We start from the raw sequence: 17,758 nt of genomic DNA, 5'->3' as shown, positions 1-17,758 counted from the left end.
GTATATATAAATATATATACAAATATATTTATGAATAATAAATTTATATCTAAACGATCTAATAGTAAAATAGTCCATCTTTTTTTCAGTGATTCTCAATTTTATACCTTATATCTAAATTACATCTTATACCGTGTGTTGACGTAGAATGTTACATCAAAAGTTGCACATGACAGTATGATTTTATATGTCATACGATTTTTGTCATCTGCATCGATATTCACAAATTCAATTGTCACTTCTGATTTTTAACACAGATTGCAGAACCACAAATAAAGAGTAGTATATGCACTGAAATTAACAGTTTCACACAATAAGTAATTATATAATAAATTACAAAATATATATGTATTTAAACCATAATATTCACATACAAAAAGGGCGCTTACCGTTGTTTATTCGATTTTTCCATCAATGTAAGCTTTTATAGCAGTCTGGCATTCCACAGAGCACCAATGTTGAATTAGTAAGTATGTTTCCGATTCAAGTGCGGCATCTAATTTTTTCCGTAGACTGTGACGTAGCAAAGCCTTTGTTGCTTCCATGGACTAAAAATAACAGATTTTTATAAAAAATATGATTAGTGATTTAACAAAATCATAATATACACATATGTAAATATGATTCTCTCTCTTTCTGCTAATAATATGCTAACAATCTGTACAAATACTTTTCTTGTTATATCTGTTTATATGAATATTGTTTATGATATTTATTAAAATATGTGCAATATTACACAGAAAAAATGGATTTTATTCAATCAATACTTTGATTTATCGTTTACATCTCCATGTTTTACAAATGAAACGAAGACAATGTCATAAATATTAAAAAGTTTCGCAATTACGAGTCATGTGGGAGCAAACGTAGAATCGAGAATGTATTAGCATTATTGCTGCCACTTGCTGTTAATATAATCTCACTTATGACATCGAATCTAACGTAGTCAAGCGTGCACGCGATAATAAATATGTTTATCAAAACTTGTTTCTTCGTTTCCCTGATAAACGCGAGTGTCGGTGTGTATACGACAATCAGCAGTAAGGCTAACAATATTACGTTCAAGTATATGAAGGGAGTTCGTATATGAAATTTATACTACATATAAATAGATAGTTCCTCGCAAGTGTAATGGCATGACAAATCTCTATTGCATCAAAATAGGTCGAAGGAGAAAGCGATTTACACAATTGTGAACCATACGAAGTATGTAACATAATTCACGACCGATTTTGGATGCCCGGTTTGACGGAAAGACTTTGCCGCTGTTCTAATGGGAAAGAATGTCCGTGGCAATGGACGAAAACCTTTGATAATTCAACCATGTTCCTCAATAATAGATCCATTCTGAAGGTATCGAAAAGAGACTGAGGTAACTTAAAAAATATCTTTTTTTTTTACATTTCTGACAATCATGTTTCCTGGTACAGTTCTGCACGCAATTAATGGAACTGAAGGTATGCACGCATAAACAAGAGGCAGTGACAGTATATGGAGAAGGTGATACGAATAACAGCTACATAATACCGTACAACGTGACAATAAATTGCATATGTCCGCAAACACATTACTGGAAGTTGCAAAAATACACGTACGAAGAGCATGGTCTTGTTCAAATATTCAGATGTGTCAAGGTATACTTTGTATGTGTAATATAATGCACAGAGAGAAAATCACTTCTGCATTTCACAAGATAATAAATTACAAGTATTTTCTATTATATCCGCATGATTTAAACATTTTTTGTTACACAATTTATAATGTATAAAACTATTAATTCTGTCCTGAAATCTCTTGTGTTTCAAAAGAAAAAAAATGTTTAAACTATGCAGGAACAGACAAGATTTGTAATTTTATTTTAATAATATTTAATATTTTTTAATTTACCAACATATTATTTACTGAATGCAAACTTTTTGATGTAGAAAAGAATGTGCGAAACTTTGGAGTTTTGCGGCTATATACGAGCTGACCTATATTCAACATATTACAGATGTACATGTCCAGAAAAACATTTATGCGTTTTCAAGGATAAAACACAGGTAAAGATACAGGAACTACTCTATTCTGGACCTGCTTATATGGCTTATTGTTACCGTTATTAAATATGTATATAAAAGCATTACAATTTAACGTACGTATAAAAAAAACTGTTGTAAGTTCAGCAATATATTATGTATGTAAAATATATATAAAATATATATTTTTAAATATATCTCAAAAGCTTATTAATAAAATAAAACTCAAGAGATATTGTGTTGCACGTAACTTACCTGTGACGACTGATCACTCATAGCCCGCAACGATGGTAATAATTCTACTTGAAACCGATCAGGCCATAAAACTCGAGTAACGAGACCGGCCCTCAACGCTTCACTTGCCGTTAGAGTTCTTCCACCCAAAAGAAGTTCGCTCGTCTATCGAAAAACGTATACAGATGTTATTTTTCGATTACTTTCACGTTACGTTATAAAAGATTATAAAAATTACTACTTACAATTGCACTGCCTAGTATGTGTGACAGGGTAAAGATTGCAGCACCTTCAGCAATTTGTCCTAATTTCCCGTAAGGCGTGCAGAAAGTCGCCTTATCACTAGCAATTACAAGATCAAAAAGAGGCAACATTGTCACTCCGAGTCCAATTGCAGCACCCTGTACGCCAGCCACTATGGGTTTGTTGAAAGTGGCCAAACTTTTTATGAAATCCCTGAAAAAAAATAAAAAAATAAAAATTTGAATACAAAAAATCGTATAAAATATTATATGTATCAGCCATTGTGTTTCACGTATGCTTAAATACATACTTGACAGCGTGTGCTAACTCGTGAGCGACAGATCGTCGTTCCTCCTTGTTTGTGTGCAATAATGTTGAAAGATCCAGACCTTCACAAAAACTCGTCCCCGTAGATGTTAACAGTACTACCCTACACTCGTCATCCCTTTTCAATATCGACAGTGCGTCTTTAAATTCTTGCATCACCTAATACCATTAAAGATAATACGTTTAGCAATTTGTAATAATTTGGAGATTATTTGAATCGCGAAAGTTAAGCAACTTACTTGCAATGTAAGAGCATTTCTTATTTTTGTGGAAGAGGAAGGCGTAAGTATTAATTGTACGAGATTACCATGTCGGCGTACATTTATTTCCTTATTACTGAATTGACCTTGCATTTCCGTTTTCGTTTTGTTACTATCTAAATCCAACGTTTTCACAATATTTGTGTGTACTGAAATATCGTATGGATATTTGATATATGATATCAAATTACTTTTAAATTACTTTTAGACAAATAAATAATCATTTTTATTTTACAAAAAAAAAAGATATATCGGAGATATAGTGTTTACCTTTACCTTTGCTCTTTCGCGTGGTCGCACCATTTCTGGCATTGACGACTGAAAGAGCGGTAGCCGCTTCAGCGAGACAAGCAGATAATTCCTCCTCTCTCGAAGAGTCCTCAGTTTTATCAAGATCATTTGCCCTGGTAAAAGTCACTTTGCTTTTCATAATCTTTTTGCTCTTGGCTGTTACTTTCCCCGTTACTGCACCATTCGACGATCTGGTTGTAACCTTACTCGAAACGTTATCTTCGACCGCGGGAATGTTTTCCTGTTGCTTCCCGACTTTGTCGAGTTTCTTGATTTCCGATTTCTTACCGGGACGCGCAACTTTTTCTTCCGTATTATTAGCGACAGTATTACTACCAGCAACTGTGGTAGTTGTAACGACGGTACTGGTACCAGCGTTAACATCGGCATCGGACTTTTGTACTGTTTTCTTCTTCTTCTTCGCATTATTAATCTTCTCGTCTTGTGAATCTCGTCTCTTTTTGGCAGATCTCAAGGAATGAATTGTTCCGTCAGTTTCCGACTTTGCCAAGGCTTCCGTAGATTTCTCGGGTGAGTCGACGCTAACTCGGGGGCTTCCAGAAGCGCTTGAAAACGAACTGGACGAGTGCCTCCTGACGATGATGGACGCGTCGGCCGCATTTCGAATCTTCGCCGGAAGAATGAATTCCGTGGGCGAGGTGGCGTTCGAGGTTTTCGGCGACGCGACCTGTTCTACCTCTTTCTTCTTATCCACTTGAGCCTCAGCCGGATAGGTCGCCGTTCTCTTCGTTCTCGGCGACACCTTCGTCACGTCTGCGACAGTCGACGTACGTAATCGCAACACGGCATTGCGAACCAATTTTTTTCTGATTTTAAGTTCACGCTGCACCTTCTGCAGGTCCATCACTTTCGCTCGTGACTTTGTGATGGGAACTAGGCGTTTTTTGTCCGGCTGCTCCACGTCATACAGTAAATTGACGACACCCTCGTCCTGTAACAATCTATCTATCTCATTTATGATCTTCTTCTTGGGTTTTACGTCACCGGACGGACTCTCTTGGGCTGTCCGTTTCGGCGATTTTGAGACAGTCTTCGGAGGAGTTTTCTTCGACGAGGTCAGCTTGGTTTTCAACTGATCAGATTTCTTATCAATTGGCATTTTTTGACGCAGTAATCTCTTGACAACCATTCTCGTCTTGGTAATCGGTTCTTTTTTAGCAGGACTAGACGACTTTGGTCGTCTCACGGGAGAATCTTCCATTTTATTTGAAACTGGATCTACCTTGTCCTCGGACTGTTTATCTGCTACTTCTTTCGCGACAGTTTTCTCATTATTCACAGCAACGTTCGTCGCGCTGCTCGTCGCAATGTGATTTTTAATTGTCAAACTATTATCGGAGACGGGCTTTTCTTCCCCCACTTGTTTCTTACTTATCGAAACTTTACCTCTGTATACTTTCTGCCGTTTTATCGTATTTTGTTCGTGCTCTCTCGCTTTTTCGGTGGGCTTGCGCTTTCTGCCTGATCTTGACTCGTCCGTTCGTATGCCTGTCTGTTCCTGATTTTTTTGCTCGTTCTTTTCACGAGGTAAAGAATTCAGATCAATCTCGACAGATTTTGCATTTGGTTGCGCATTTTCACTCGCTAAATCTACATTATCCTCCTGTTGTTCTGCAGCAAGTGAATTTTTCGCGACGGCAGTCGCGTCCTTAGACGCTCTATTAGACGCTCCTCGGAACGTTTTCTTTTTCCGCATAGTCTTCTTGGATGATGTCATGGGCAATTCAAGGAGCTGTTTCAGTGCTAATTCTCGTTCGACCAATGGATCTAGTTTCGGAGGGCCGCTTTGTTCGGAGTGTTCCACGTTTGAAAAACTGCTTTCTTCCGTAAGGACTGGTGGTTTCAAAATGGACCAATCAGGATCACCGTCACCCTCTAAAATAGCCAACAGTTCCTTGTCTGCTTCCTTGCCCGTTTCCGTTATCGTATTTTCCGCTACCGCTTTTCTATCACAGTTATCCAATGCCGGTTGTGCGGCGACAGAAGAGGGAGGTGAATTTGACGAGGCGGTTTGCTGTGGATTTATCGGGCTACCCGCCAATGTATTGGATAGTCTTTGCGTTAGCTTCTTCACAAAGAATATGTCTCCTCCACGCGGTGCGTCCACGGTCTTTTGCTTTTCGCGGAAACGCTCCTTCAACACCTCCGTAACTTCAGCCGGCGACGCGATCTGACTTGTTAAATGCCGGGAGCGGTTTTTAGGAACTGCGGTGTCGTGCGGCGACGCGTTAACCGCACGCGTATCGATACCTTGTGAAGATCTGCTGCTCGCAGCCGATACGGAAGAAGTCTTGTCACTTTTATTCAATGACACTGCGTCCTTGTTAATCGCTTTATTTTTCTTTTGATTTTCCATTCGTTCACTCGACTGCTTCGTTGTACTCTTCTCGATTGTACTTACAATGTTATGCGTCTCATCGTATCCTTCATTTGCAGGAGGAATCTTTTCTTGACGAGTCACGACTGATTCATTCGTAACGGTATGCTCCGTCTTCGTCTCGTCCAATAGGCTCTTTAGTTCGATCTCGACAGAGTCGTGCACTTTTGAAGTTGATTGCACATCTTCATCCGCATTCTCGACACCCCAATCGTCAAATATATCTTGAATAACGCTCCTTTTCTTCGACGATGATTCCACTGCGGATACCTTGTGAGCAGGTGTGTCATCTTGCTTGTGCTCAGCCGTCTCCTTAGTAGTATTTTTATGAATATTTTCAATTTGCGAATCTGTCGTAATTTCTGAATCTTCCTCCGTAATTATGATCTTCTCATCTATAATAATAGTGATATCTTCCTTATTCTCCTTCTCAGAACTAGTCAAAGTTTTACCATCAATCACTTTTACTTTATTCTCATCATTTACACTTTCGTCAATTGCAACCTTTCCATCGATTAATTTTACAGATTTCGTGTCGTGTTTATTACCGTCTATGCAGTCCATATTATTTTGCTGTTTATGTTGTTCGTCAAGCGGAGTGTCTATAACTTCTGTTACCTCTATTATAGTATCGTCGCTTCCTTGGCTGTAATCAATTAGATCAATCTCATTGTTCCCACAGGTGGATTCGGCAATTTGTTTCTCTAGTAAAGTAGCATTTTCTTGGCTGCATTCTTTATTAGCGTCATTCTCCTTCAGAGTGACAATAAAATTATCCACCGTTGCGTCAGTGGCGACCGGTATAGTCTCGACTACCACAACCACCTCTGTTTCCTCTTGCACTACCTTAGTTAGCTCAGCATTTGTTACGACCGAGTTGTTCTGATTACCGTCGTTATCGTTATGTATTTCCTTAACTGTTTCTTCGACTGACTTGCACAAGTCATGAGTCTGGCCCCCGTGTTTGCTAAGTCTAGGCTCGTCTACTGCTACACACTGCTTATCTACGGAATCGGACTGCTTCGCGTACCCTATTATATTACAGTCATTTTCTAGACTACCAGTTGCCTCTTCGTCCTCTTTTATTACTTTAGATTCAGGTATCACATTTAGGCTTTGGTCTTCCTCGTTGGGCAAGTGTTGTGATTCGTGATTCAAATTTACCTTATCTTTCGCATCGTGGATTCCCTCCTGCTCCGATTTGCCGATCTCCGCTTTCGGCTCCCCCAGCTCAGATTTCGCATCATCAATCGCACCGTCGTCAATCTCCTTAGCGGACACCTCAGCGTGGCTCGCGTCCGCGTGATCTTCCGACGAAACTTCCACACGGACGTCAATGTTGTCGACCGTTAAAACAGACTCCAACGGTAGCTTGCACGCCTTTGGTAAATCTTGGCCACTCTGCGCGATGGAAGTGGCTTTCACGTCTTCAGCGATCGGAGCTGCCTGCGCGTCAACGTCCGTTTGAATCACATCGACCACCAGAGCTTGGGTCTGCTGCGAGTCCGACTGTTCCATGGTGAAGTACCCAGAGATGTCCCAAACTTTTCTCACTAAAGTATATAGTTTCCTGTTTTGCAAGAAAATCAAATCGTCATATAAACCTGGTAACACAACCGCGCGATCGTGTAATTATGAAAAACAGCCATAACCTAAAATAGGCGGTATCCCGCACGAATACTCGCGAATGTCAATAGCGTAGGATACCTAACCTTTACGGGAAACGACAACCGATCCTACAAACGAAACGCAAGTTGCGATCGGACGTGAAAATCTAATGCGCGATTTATGTAATCGATGAACTTTTATTCACATAAGGACGGCAGTGCGCGAGCAGGGAGTCTCGGCTATCGGCAGTATCGCCGGGGAGAAGGGCAAATAACGTAGTAGCGGTATCGGTATCGATATCGGTATCGGTATCGCCCGACTGTCCCGTCGATCGTGATGTGCGAGCGATACTCGAGAAAACACCGAGACCCATAGATAGAGAGCGGTGCCCAAACCGGGGCAGCGGAACGCGGGCAACGCGGCGAACTCACCGTGCAACGAAGATGTGTCCATACTTGTTGTATTCCAGCGAGAGAATCACATGATACACGCCGGTCTTCCCGGGGGGGCGGCTGCGCCGCGATTAACCCGCGCGTTTAACCCGCAAGATCCGCGCCCGCGCGGAGCCTTCAGTCGGTCCTGCGGAGAACAACAATCGGCCCGACGAGTCCAAACACCATGTTTACAGGAACGACTGGCCAGCAGGAGCCCTGCCACGCGCCACAGACGTCAACTCGTTCCTTCCTTCCTTGTGACGGGCCCCCGAGATCGCGTATCGCCGATGCGGTATCCTCGATGTCGATTATCGCGCGCGGGACAGACGATACACGCCAATCCTTGTGTGCAGCTTCCGTCCTCCGCGCGCGCGGTAGTTTTATCGTTGATCTCAACGCGTACGCCAGTTATCGCGGAGTTCGGGACCCGCTACGCCGTCGCGCGACTCGCACTCGCTCGGCTCGACGATGTGTGCGTCAGTGTGCGTGTGCGGACTTACACGAATCAGCCGAATTCGGTTGCCCGGATTGCCCGCACTGCCCGGTCGGTGCGCCGCTGACGCACTCTAAAGGCTGCTACGCATGAAGTTTTATCCCGATATTCCCGGTGAATTATCCCCCAAGAGCCGCACAGGATGAGCGCACATATTCCGACCAATAAAACACACACATGTATATATTCCGCTAAATAATGTGATAACGCCGGTACGCGCGACGTACTCGATTGTTATTGTTTATCAAGACGTTCGTGTGTGTTGTATTCTCGCGCAAACGCAACCTTCATGTGCAGCAACCTGCAAGGTGCAACGCGCAGCGACCAAATTTTTCATTGAAATTCGTTGCACATTTCAATTGACAACGGAATCGCTTGGTATCTACTGTGGTTATCCACGTTGAACGTTTGGTAAACACTTAGTGAGATTGGATTCTATAATCTAAAGTCGGTGATTAACGAAGATTCAAATAAACGCGTGCGCAGAGAGTGGCAAAGAGAGGAGCAATTTTGACAACTCCAGGACAAGTTCGATGCTGTCGCGCGGAATCCAACGATCTCTGATTCGCGCTCCAAGGATTTCAGCTGATGGCATATCTCTCTCTGCAAAACGTATACCTACGTCGGAGGTCAGATATCTAACAATCGCTCTAACGCTCCCTCTGACAAACGCCAAGTAAATATTGCCAAGTACTGCACTTGCAGGTTACATATATGCTAATTATTTATCAATATGTAAGTCTATCATTTTCAAAGTAACATTTATTTCTCTTCTGTTTGTTTTTGTAAAATTTTATGAATATTTACGTAATATATAATATTCGTACAAGGAAGTGCAATGTCTGGCAATCTATTGCAATGAGTACTGCAAAATGAATAAAATGTGTGAGTGCAAATGTCAAAGACTAAAAGTAAAGAAAATTATCAACAAGCTTTAAAAGCTCATGATATAGAGCACAAGGTCTTACACTTTTTTTAATAATGCCATTCCATGATAATTTTTGCGTTACATTTGAATGAATTATCATTTTCAGTGCGCCACGATGACTCCTACTAAAAAAGTTTTGAAGGAATCATTTGGAGATCAAATGATAGAAATTACATTGATAAGAAATAAAGGTCAGAAACGTACTTCGCCTGCAGCGAGTCTTAGCCCTAAACAGAAAACTGAGAAGAAAAGATCTACAACTAATAACAGTGAAACTCCGCAAAACTGGGGTAATGTCTTTAGACAGCAGAATTTATTATGTATGACAAAAGATCAGTCTCCTAAACGCAATGAACATAGAGAAGCTAAAAAGGATACAAATGCTAAGAGACAACAGAAAAGTATTCCAATCAAACATCGTGTGAGTCTTATATATATGCTCCTTATTTAAATATTTCTTATATTTAATATGCTATTTAATATATAATTTTATACAAAAAATATCTTTCTAGAAGTCAGAGCATTCAACAACGCCGTGCTGCAGTTCAGGATCAATCCTTGTTCAGGATCGTGCTGTACAATCCGAAACATATCTCAATGAACTTGATGAATTTAATCTAATACGTATGTTACACTTAATAAAACAGTTAAAAGATTTGGTTAATAAGAAGGATAAAAGAATCTGCGAAATCTTTACTGAAATGGAACAAATATTGCCAAAGATACCGGTAAGGTTTATAAAATCACATAATCTTAGGTATTACCTGAGATATCTATCTGTAATTTAGGCACATATATTTTATTTCACATTGTATAAGTTTTAATTGTTTCATTTTTGTACTTTTTTTTTATATCATCGTTGAATGAATTTATTACATTGTTATTTATTTTTACAGGATCTAGAAACCAGAGTAGAATCCAGTACAGTTCCATTAAAAGAATCTAATAAAAAGAAGGTTACAACATATGAATCGCTCGTATTAGAACAAGAAAAATTGAAAAGGTTTGATGCGATGTAAATATAATAAGAAACGAAAAAAATAAATATTAATTTATATTTTATTATACTAATTTTCATTTTTTATTTGAAATCAGTGAAATTCTAAAGCAAGAGGAACGATTACAGGAAGTTAATCGAAAAAACGCAAAGTTGACGTTTCATGTAAATATGTTTACCCAACAATTGGATGAAAAAAACGAGACAATATCAAGGCTAAAGCAACAAATTTTAAATAATGAAAAACTAATTACAGATTTAAGGACAGATTTAAATAAGCGAACAGAATTTGCAGAAAAAAATGACATTGATAACAAATGTTTAACAATGGAAATAGATAAACTTTCAGCGTTATCTTCTTATAAAGATACACAAATTATTGATTATCGAAATACAATACAGTTAGTATACTCTATTAGTATGTATATATTTTATAAAATTTACTGATCCGGTGCATAATTATGAATAGTATACAAATTGCACAATTTATATATGTGTATATATATATAATCAATTTATATTACAGAGAATTACAAAATCAGATTGCAGAACAAATAAAAATCATAAATGAAATATATGCGAAAGTAGAAAATGCAAGTCCTCAAATATCGTTCATCAAAACAGGGCACGCATGTTCGTCTCCTACCTCAAGCTTTTCTGATGACTCTAATAAATCCTGGCATGATTTAGAACTATCAGCAGACATTTCTTCAGTAAATTCCTTTCCTCAAGAACATGCTCTAAGAGAAGATGCACCCGTTAGAGATTTTGAACTCGTTAGCTTACCTGATGGAGAATCGTCACATACTCTATTGCCGGATCAAAATGAAGGTAAGTCCGGTTGAGTTTACAGCACGTAATTACTATTAATTCAATCGCCTTAATGCAGTTTTTAATTAATATTTATTATTTATTATCAACAGTTACGAACGATAAAGGAACAGTGATGAAAAATAATAATGGAAATAATACTGTTCTTTACCAAAGTATGAACACAAACGATGTGACCGTGAAAAAATCCCTGCATCATTCCTCAAAAAAGGGTCACAATAAAGAAAATAACATATACAAGATGAGAAATTTTACAGGACTTAAGGAAAACCAAAATGATAATACCAAAAACTTGTTTCTTAGTGCATCACAGATTCTTGAAAGCATTACATCTGCCAAATCAACAGTTTCTGACATAAGAAAGCAAGGCGATATGCAAAATAGGAAACCTGTTAATGTACCTAGTCCATTACGAGATTGTCCAGGTCCTGATTGGAGCGACAGTAGTTTACCTAGCATTAGTACGACCTCCAACTTGGACATCGTACCCTCGAACGATGTTTAAGAAATTATATGCTTAAATGACGGCTGAATTTTCAAATCGCATTCCCTATAGGAATTATTGGTATAATTCCCACACACAATTGACTGAGTATACATTTTTATCTTGTTACAAAACTGTGATAAACTCTCATAATGCACATTTTAATTGAATAGTAAAACCTACGAAAGCTAGCGCGGTACACATAAAATTATTACTTGAAAATCACGATATTTTAAAGATGTTGACATGTTAAAAATGTAATTTACACATACATTCCTATTAAAATAAAAGTGTAATATATATTTTACACAAATATTGTAAGTTTTATTTTATATTGTTTAACACGCTAAGACATAAATTCAGTAAGATTGTGAAACCCAAATTTTAAAAATAGACAGTCAAAAATATTTTTTTCTGTAAATATATAAAACTTTTATTTGCAAATTTGCTTGTAGTTTTCACGGCATGAAGATTTTGACATATAACCTGTATTATTATGAATTAACTATGCATATAATTGTTTCAACATATACATTTGCTTTACGGAGAACAGGTCACGAATATAAATTTTACGCACACAAGAGAACAAGATGTGTATATATATAGATATATATATATTTTTTTATCACATATGTATATATACAAGTAAAGTATAATACTTATAATATTTTGTAAGTCTTAATAGGATTAAAAGGGAACATTTTAATACACGTAAAACATTCATCAGCTTTGCATGAAGACGTCTTGAAATACATTTTATATTCGTGTTTTCCAGTAAGCGTGTGGTATGTACCTTTTCTTCTGCAAACTTTCAATTTCTTTTTTTTTTCTTTCTCTCTTTTGACGGCTTCTAATGATCGAGAAACTTCTAATAACGGCTAATAACATTACGAACACAGTCCCAACGATTCGACGCGCGTAAAATGAGTAACGATAAACATCGAAACGAAAAAGACTGTCTTCGCGTTTTCTTTTTATCTTCTCTCTCTCTCTCTCTTTTTTTTGATTATTCAGATGAGAGTGTGATGAAAACAGATGATAATATTCAAAAAGTTTTTTATTTTATATTCGTGCTCTCTCACAAGGGAATTTTCCTCGATTTATTTCTCTTTTTTTTTCTACATTTTGTTACATAATATACCTAAGGACGTACCGTGGGTCGGTTTTATAAAATAGTTAATCACAAGTGTTTCGCAAACAGTCGTTCAATTTTGATTATTAATTTCAGGCTCGACTCGACGCGTCACATATTAGCCCTGTTTCCCTTCACGTTCTTCCGCGTTTCGTAGATTCGATATCGAATCCTCCCATTCTTATCAAAAGGCAATGTCCCAATTTGGCGACGTCCCGCTCCGCGCTTGAAGAAAATTCCGTCGCGATTTGGCGAATCGAGGATACCAAAGTTCCCTTCTTTCGGATACGTATACTTTCGCGTACAAGTAAGTACGGCTGTCTTTTTATTATTAGAGGCGCTCTAAGAAAAAAAAAAACGAAATGTAGATTTTATTTGATTTGTTCGTGTGTTTGCCTTACAATGTTAAACACATATGTCTAAGGCCGTATCAAAAGTCGCGCGCATTTCTCTTCCAAGATTTTCTATCAATTGACCGGAACCTTTTATGTTCTCAATCTGTAGACGTGCTTCAGATTGCCTGAGATTATACCGATAAAACGCAATTCACTATAATCGTGAAGCATAAGATGTTATAATTTACTTATATTGGTCCGAAAAACTTCTTAATTCATAACGTCAATAAAATTTTTCAATATAATTTTATAAAACTTTATATTCAGATTCGGGGAGTTTCGTAAAGAGATCGCGGGACTTCCGACACAACCTGTACAGAAAAATAATAATGTTAAAATTAAATTTGACGGCGACTATAATAAAAAACCGTACAGTGTGCCGTCGATGAGAAACCTCGACGGCACACTGTAAGTCGGTCGATCAGATGATAACAATGATGACGTTGCTGATGGAACGACATGTATATACGCAAATGTTTGCCACGTAACGACCTGATACTGGTTAACTTTTGTCTCTCGGCAGATTTGCCGGGATTATTGGTTTCATCGACAGAAATTAGACAGGCGACTTTCGATTTTGCACGCTTGATTGAATTTCGCGAGGATCTGTTCGAACATGCGCGCGTATAAAGTCGCGCGACTATCACGATCGTGTTCCGTCCACGTGGTTCCCGTTTGTTCACGTCGAACTCGCGATCTCTATTCAGAGATTACTCGGAGAAACGATTCGCGACTCTATCCGAAATCCATTACACGGAACAATAACATCGAAGGCTGTCGCGTACTCGCGGAATCACGTCAATGTTCTTCTTTTTTTTTCCCCGCATACGAATAGCCCAGAAGATAATGTCGGAGAGAAAAATATTTAATACACACAGTATTCGGCACGGTGGAAACCTTTGCGTAAGTGTATACGTGTGTTTGTTTGTCTGCAGTGTGTGAGAATTCGTATATCTATCAGTTTTAATAAATACATATGTACAATATGTGTGCCGGTTGTAAAGTTAAACGCATCGGCGTTTGCAATTCGCTTTTGGTACTATCTGCTTCTTCTCCCATTCTTTTGATTTCTTCGCTTCGAAACGGCATAAAATGCGGATAGCCGGAATTAATTGGCGTCAATGTACAATCGGACGCTGCGACAACGGACGAAATGGAACGCTAACTATTTGTTTGGACATGCCAGCTCGTTTTCACAATTTCGGAGAAGAAATTAACAGTTTCGAGACCTTCCTTTTTTTTCTTGCGGATTATTAACGATCATAAAACGCGTCGTCGCACGGTATAATATCACTAACATATGTTGTATACGTATCGTATAATGCGTATATTACAGTAGACGATCATTCGTGTAGAAATCGTAAAATTGTGAGTCGATTAAAATGAATCTAGCCGACTTTAATATCCTAATTAATAGTCTCAACTATAATTATACGCCCAAATATAGCTCAGATATCGGAAGTGATAGTGGGCTGTTGTAAAAATAAAAATTTAACATTTGTCATCTTGAGGTTGCATGTATGGAAGGACATGTTTTATTGTTTTATTGTACGTTATATACTGCTTTGTTCGGTGTAAAAATATAAAGCATTTCGATTACAGACTTCATACGTATGGGCATTGCCATTGTTACGGAGTAATCGGCGACTATTACGATAACTTGTCTCACACTTTCTTATAACTTTTTTCTTCCTCGACGTAGGATTGCGTGCGCCATACAAAAAAAAAGAACAATAGAAGAGATATAGATATGGAACAGGATTGTGGAAAAGTGAAATTATTCCAAAATCACCCCGGAAATTATTCTCGATAATCAAGAAAATTAAAACATGGCACGTTATGTGGAAAGAATAACGTTAAAGTTAAAATTCTGATTATTAAAATTGGCGAGAAAGAACTGTTTATTTCCAGTGTCTCAGAGATCCTTGAATCTCTTTTAATTATCCTCCAAACAATAGTTATTACATTTTATAAAAAGTGCAATAGTCTTAAACGCGAACTTTACGGTGATATTAAAAAAGTAATCCTGGTTGCAATCCTACTTCAAGAAACAGTCCCGAGTTCTCGTTCGTCTAACAATGGCCCAGGCTATGGAGTTAATAATTGCTTTCATGTGGCAATGGTAACAATATGTGTGTATAACAAATATACTTAGAACGGTTTCACTTGTGGTATTACGGCTCTCTGCAATAAATCATATTCATCTGTTCAACTGCTGCTGAATAACAAGGTATGCGGAGTATATCTGAGTACAACGCGACCGACCTTCGCACCGCTTTTCTGTCAAACAAAAGACAATTACTCATATAATTATCGAGGAGCGAAAAAGATGGCTTCTCCCGATTACTCAATTTTCGGTCATTTGTGCCGTCGATTTTTAAATCGATCTCCCCGCAAGAAGAAGAAATTCAAAGAGACTGACTCATTCTACAAAAGTTGTCAGAGATAAGTTTAAAAATTTATCAATTTTCTTCGTTCATTTTAATCCTTCAGATGGAATTTAGCGACTTAAATTCTTTTATTAGAGTAAATTCCTCCACATTCCACATCGGGCACTTTATTATATCGTTATGCTTCGTTCCATACAGAAGGAATTAAAAAGATTATTATTTTTCCCAACTTGCTTGTAATAGCTATGCTACACTCATCGTCCAACACTATCAGTTTCTTTTAATTCAATTTTTCTTTGCGGGGCTGTTAATCTCTTCGGGTGCACCTACCTTGAATGCTCCTTCGATTACGAATAAATCACAAAAGTAATTGTCCGGAAAGCGATGCAAAAGCTCCCGTCGATACATGGACTTCTTGCAATTAAACACTATACACTTCCTGCTCGTGTCCCCAAAACACGACGTACGGACTTTCGAATGACTACTACTTGCAGTCTACTAGGCGCGCAACGAGAGATACGCAATGTGAATTATCGTTTGTTATTACTAATTATTCTTTGACGAGCATTCATGTCTTCTCTCTTTTTCTGTTTCTCTCTCTCTCTCTCTCTCAAGAATTGTAAAATTAAGGAACCCGTGGTCCTCTATACACACACACATACACACGCACACACCACCTACTAGTGATTCCCATTTGTTTAATCATTTACCGTATACCGAGAAACGCGCACGAGAGCGATACACGTAATATTGCGACACACGTACGTCAATGTACCGCCGCCGCTGATGTTGATTATGTAATTTCGATTGATAAAGTCACGGAATAACACCACTGGACGAGCGGATCTCTCCGTTTTGATTTATCCGGCATATGAAAATAGTATAATAATAACGTCACGTAATTAAATATTCCCGACTATCGCACGTGTGTCCCAATACTTTACCGCCTCTTTTTTTTCTCTCTCTCTCTCTCTCTCTCGCTCTCTCTATCTCTTCTCTCGTAGCGCATATATTTATTATATATAGTATAAACATTTGTTCTCGCGCACTTAACGCACCACTGTCTCTCCCAATGCACAGTCACGAGATACGGAAACCGTCATCCAGCATCCGGTAAATGCAACGTAAAGCTGGGAAAGAGTTCTCGCTTGCGCTCGCATGGACAGTCGAACGAAATTCTAATCAGTCGATGTGTGGTACAAGCGCGTCCGCTCCCGTCCGGCAAATTGCTTACTAGTATGTATAATAATACGTATAACATTTTGATTAAGTGACACGTTGTCGTGTAACGCGTGCAATCTCACGAGGGAAACCGTCTTATCGAGAAAGGATGAAAAACATTGTGGCGTGTCGAAAAGTCGAGCAATCCGCATTAAAGACCGATTTAAGATCAGTTCGGAAACAGTGAGCTGAAGCTTCTACTTCGCGGTGTGTTGTGTGTTCGCGGAGAAGAACCAAAGCGGCAACGTAAGAATATAACACGTTCGACAAGAAAATCACCTGAATATTCGATTAGAATTTAGATCATTAGAGAATCAGATTTGATCTGCACTCATTGTCAGCTCGCGTGGATCTAATCCTTTTCTTCTCGCTCACTCAATGTACCTACTGTATAAAGTGGAAGCGAGTCATTTGAAATATATTAATTTTTTGCACGAGTTACAAAAGTTTAAATGTTACAATCGCATTTGCAATCAGAAAGAAGATTAAAAGGAAGGATGTAAAAAAAACCGGATTAAAAAAACTCTTAGTTTCCGATAACACGACATACACACATTATAATCTCCAATGCGTCTTCGCGCTTGACGAAAATGCGAAGGAAGATATTTAAATCAATTGAGGTAAAGTGCAGAACTAAAGTTACCGCGCTGTTATCTTATCGATAAAATTGTTTCCGGCTTGTTCGAAAACCATCTTTTGGGATTGTCACTTCTTTGCATTGTCTTATCGATACGTCGGAACGACTTGAAAACGGTCATTAAAATGTAAATATTATTACTGTTATTATTATAATATTATTATTAATATTATTATTATATCATTATTATTATTCATATTCTCTCTCTATAAGTCACACTGAATTACGTATTCTTCGGTAGAGCGTGGAAGATGCCTGCAATGTTCGGAGCACCTGTGCGATAATCTATTATATATTAATATGTATATTTATATATATATATATATGTATACCTGTGTGTAATAATTGTAGCGATATTTCGAACGTAAAGAAAATTTTACCGCGACCCTTTCCACGTAATTTCCGCTTGGCGTCGTTAAGTTTCCTGAATGTACGTA

General features: G+C 38.2%; 3 protein-coding genes and 1 long non-coding RNA gene across 14 annotated transcripts; 2 read left to right on the top strand and 2 right to left on the bottom strand.

Annotated features, from left to right (window-relative positions):
• Nucleotides 1-79: 79 nt before the first annotated feature.
• Nucleotides 80-8,297, bottom strand: LOC105449665. Of its 5 annotated transcripts, none has more exons than XM_011688997.1 (8): nt 7,811-8,297; nt 3,353-7,341; nt 3,062-3,231; nt 2,806-2,981; nt 2,498-2,708; nt 2,274-2,417; nt 390-548; nt 80-291 (listed from the first exon to the last, which is right to left on the bottom strand). In XM_011688997.1, the coding sequence occupies exons 2-7, from the start codon at nt 7,287-7,289 to the stop codon at nt 396-398; spliced, it is 4,791 nt and encodes a 1,596-aa protein (XP_011687299.1). In that variant the 5' UTR covers nt 7,290-7,341; nt 7,811-8,297; the 3' UTR covers nt 80-291; nt 390-395. The 5 variants fall into 5 exon arrangements, with proteins under 5 accessions (XP_011687299.1, XP_011687332.1, XP_011687325.1 ...); XM_011689030.1 differs by having other exon boundaries at nt 3,062-3,198; XM_011689023.1 differs by having other exon boundaries at nt 3,359-7,341.
• On the top strand, nt 907-2,296 carry LOC105449659. Its single transcript, XM_011688983.1, has 5 exons — nt 907-1,078; nt 1,165-1,353; nt 1,431-1,634; nt 1,926-2,042; nt 2,225-2,296. Exons 1-5 carry the CDS (start codon nt 971-973, stop codon nt 2,294-2,296), a joined length of 690 nt encoding a protein of 229 aa, XP_011687285.1. The 5' UTR covers nt 907-970.
• Nucleotides 8,298-8,402: 105 nt separating the features above from the next.
• On the top strand, nt 8,403-12,259 carry LOC105449690. Of its 7 annotated transcripts, XM_011689091.1 has the most exons (8): nt 9,026-9,041; nt 9,137-9,191; nt 9,341-9,655; nt 9,747-9,962; nt 10,131-10,237; nt 10,330-10,632; nt 10,758-11,062; nt 11,155-12,259. In XM_011689091.1, exons 3-8 carry the CDS (start codon nt 9,350-9,352, stop codon nt 11,565-11,567), a joined length of 1,650 nt encoding a protein of 549 aa, XP_011687393.1. In that variant the 5' UTR covers nt 9,026-9,041; nt 9,137-9,191; nt 9,341-9,349; the 3' UTR covers nt 11,568-12,259. The 7 variants fall into 7 exon arrangements, with proteins under 7 accessions (XP_011687356.1, XP_011687346.1, XP_011687379.1 ...); XM_011689054.1 differs by lacking the exons at nt 9,026-9,041; nt 9,137-9,191 and adding an exon at nt 8,403-8,935 and having other exon boundaries at nt 9,750-9,962; XM_011689044.1 differs by lacking the exons at nt 9,026-9,041; nt 9,137-9,191 and adding an exon at nt 8,403-8,935.
• A 292-nt stretch (nt 12,260-12,551) lies between these two features.
• Nucleotides 12,552-17,505, bottom strand: LOC105449717. Its single transcript, XR_974372.1, has 2 exons — nt 15,794-17,505; nt 12,552-15,353 (listed from the first exon to the last, which is right to left on the bottom strand). It is a non-coding gene; the product is annotated as an uncharacterized LOC105449717 (long non-coding RNA).
• Between the last annotated feature and the right edge of the window lie 253 nt (nt 17,506-17,758).

Source organism: Wasmannia auropunctata, unplaced genomic scaffold (genome assembly GCF_000956235.1).
Source record: "Wasmannia auropunctata unplaced genomic scaffold, wasmannia.A_1.0 LD336111.1, whole genome shotgun sequence".
Lineage (NCBI taxonomy): Eukaryota > Metazoa > Arthropoda > Insecta > Hymenoptera > Formicidae > Wasmannia > Wasmannia auropunctata.
The sequence above is the reverse complement of the archived record's forward strand: the minus strand, read 5'-3'. Positions and strand labels throughout refer to the sequence as shown.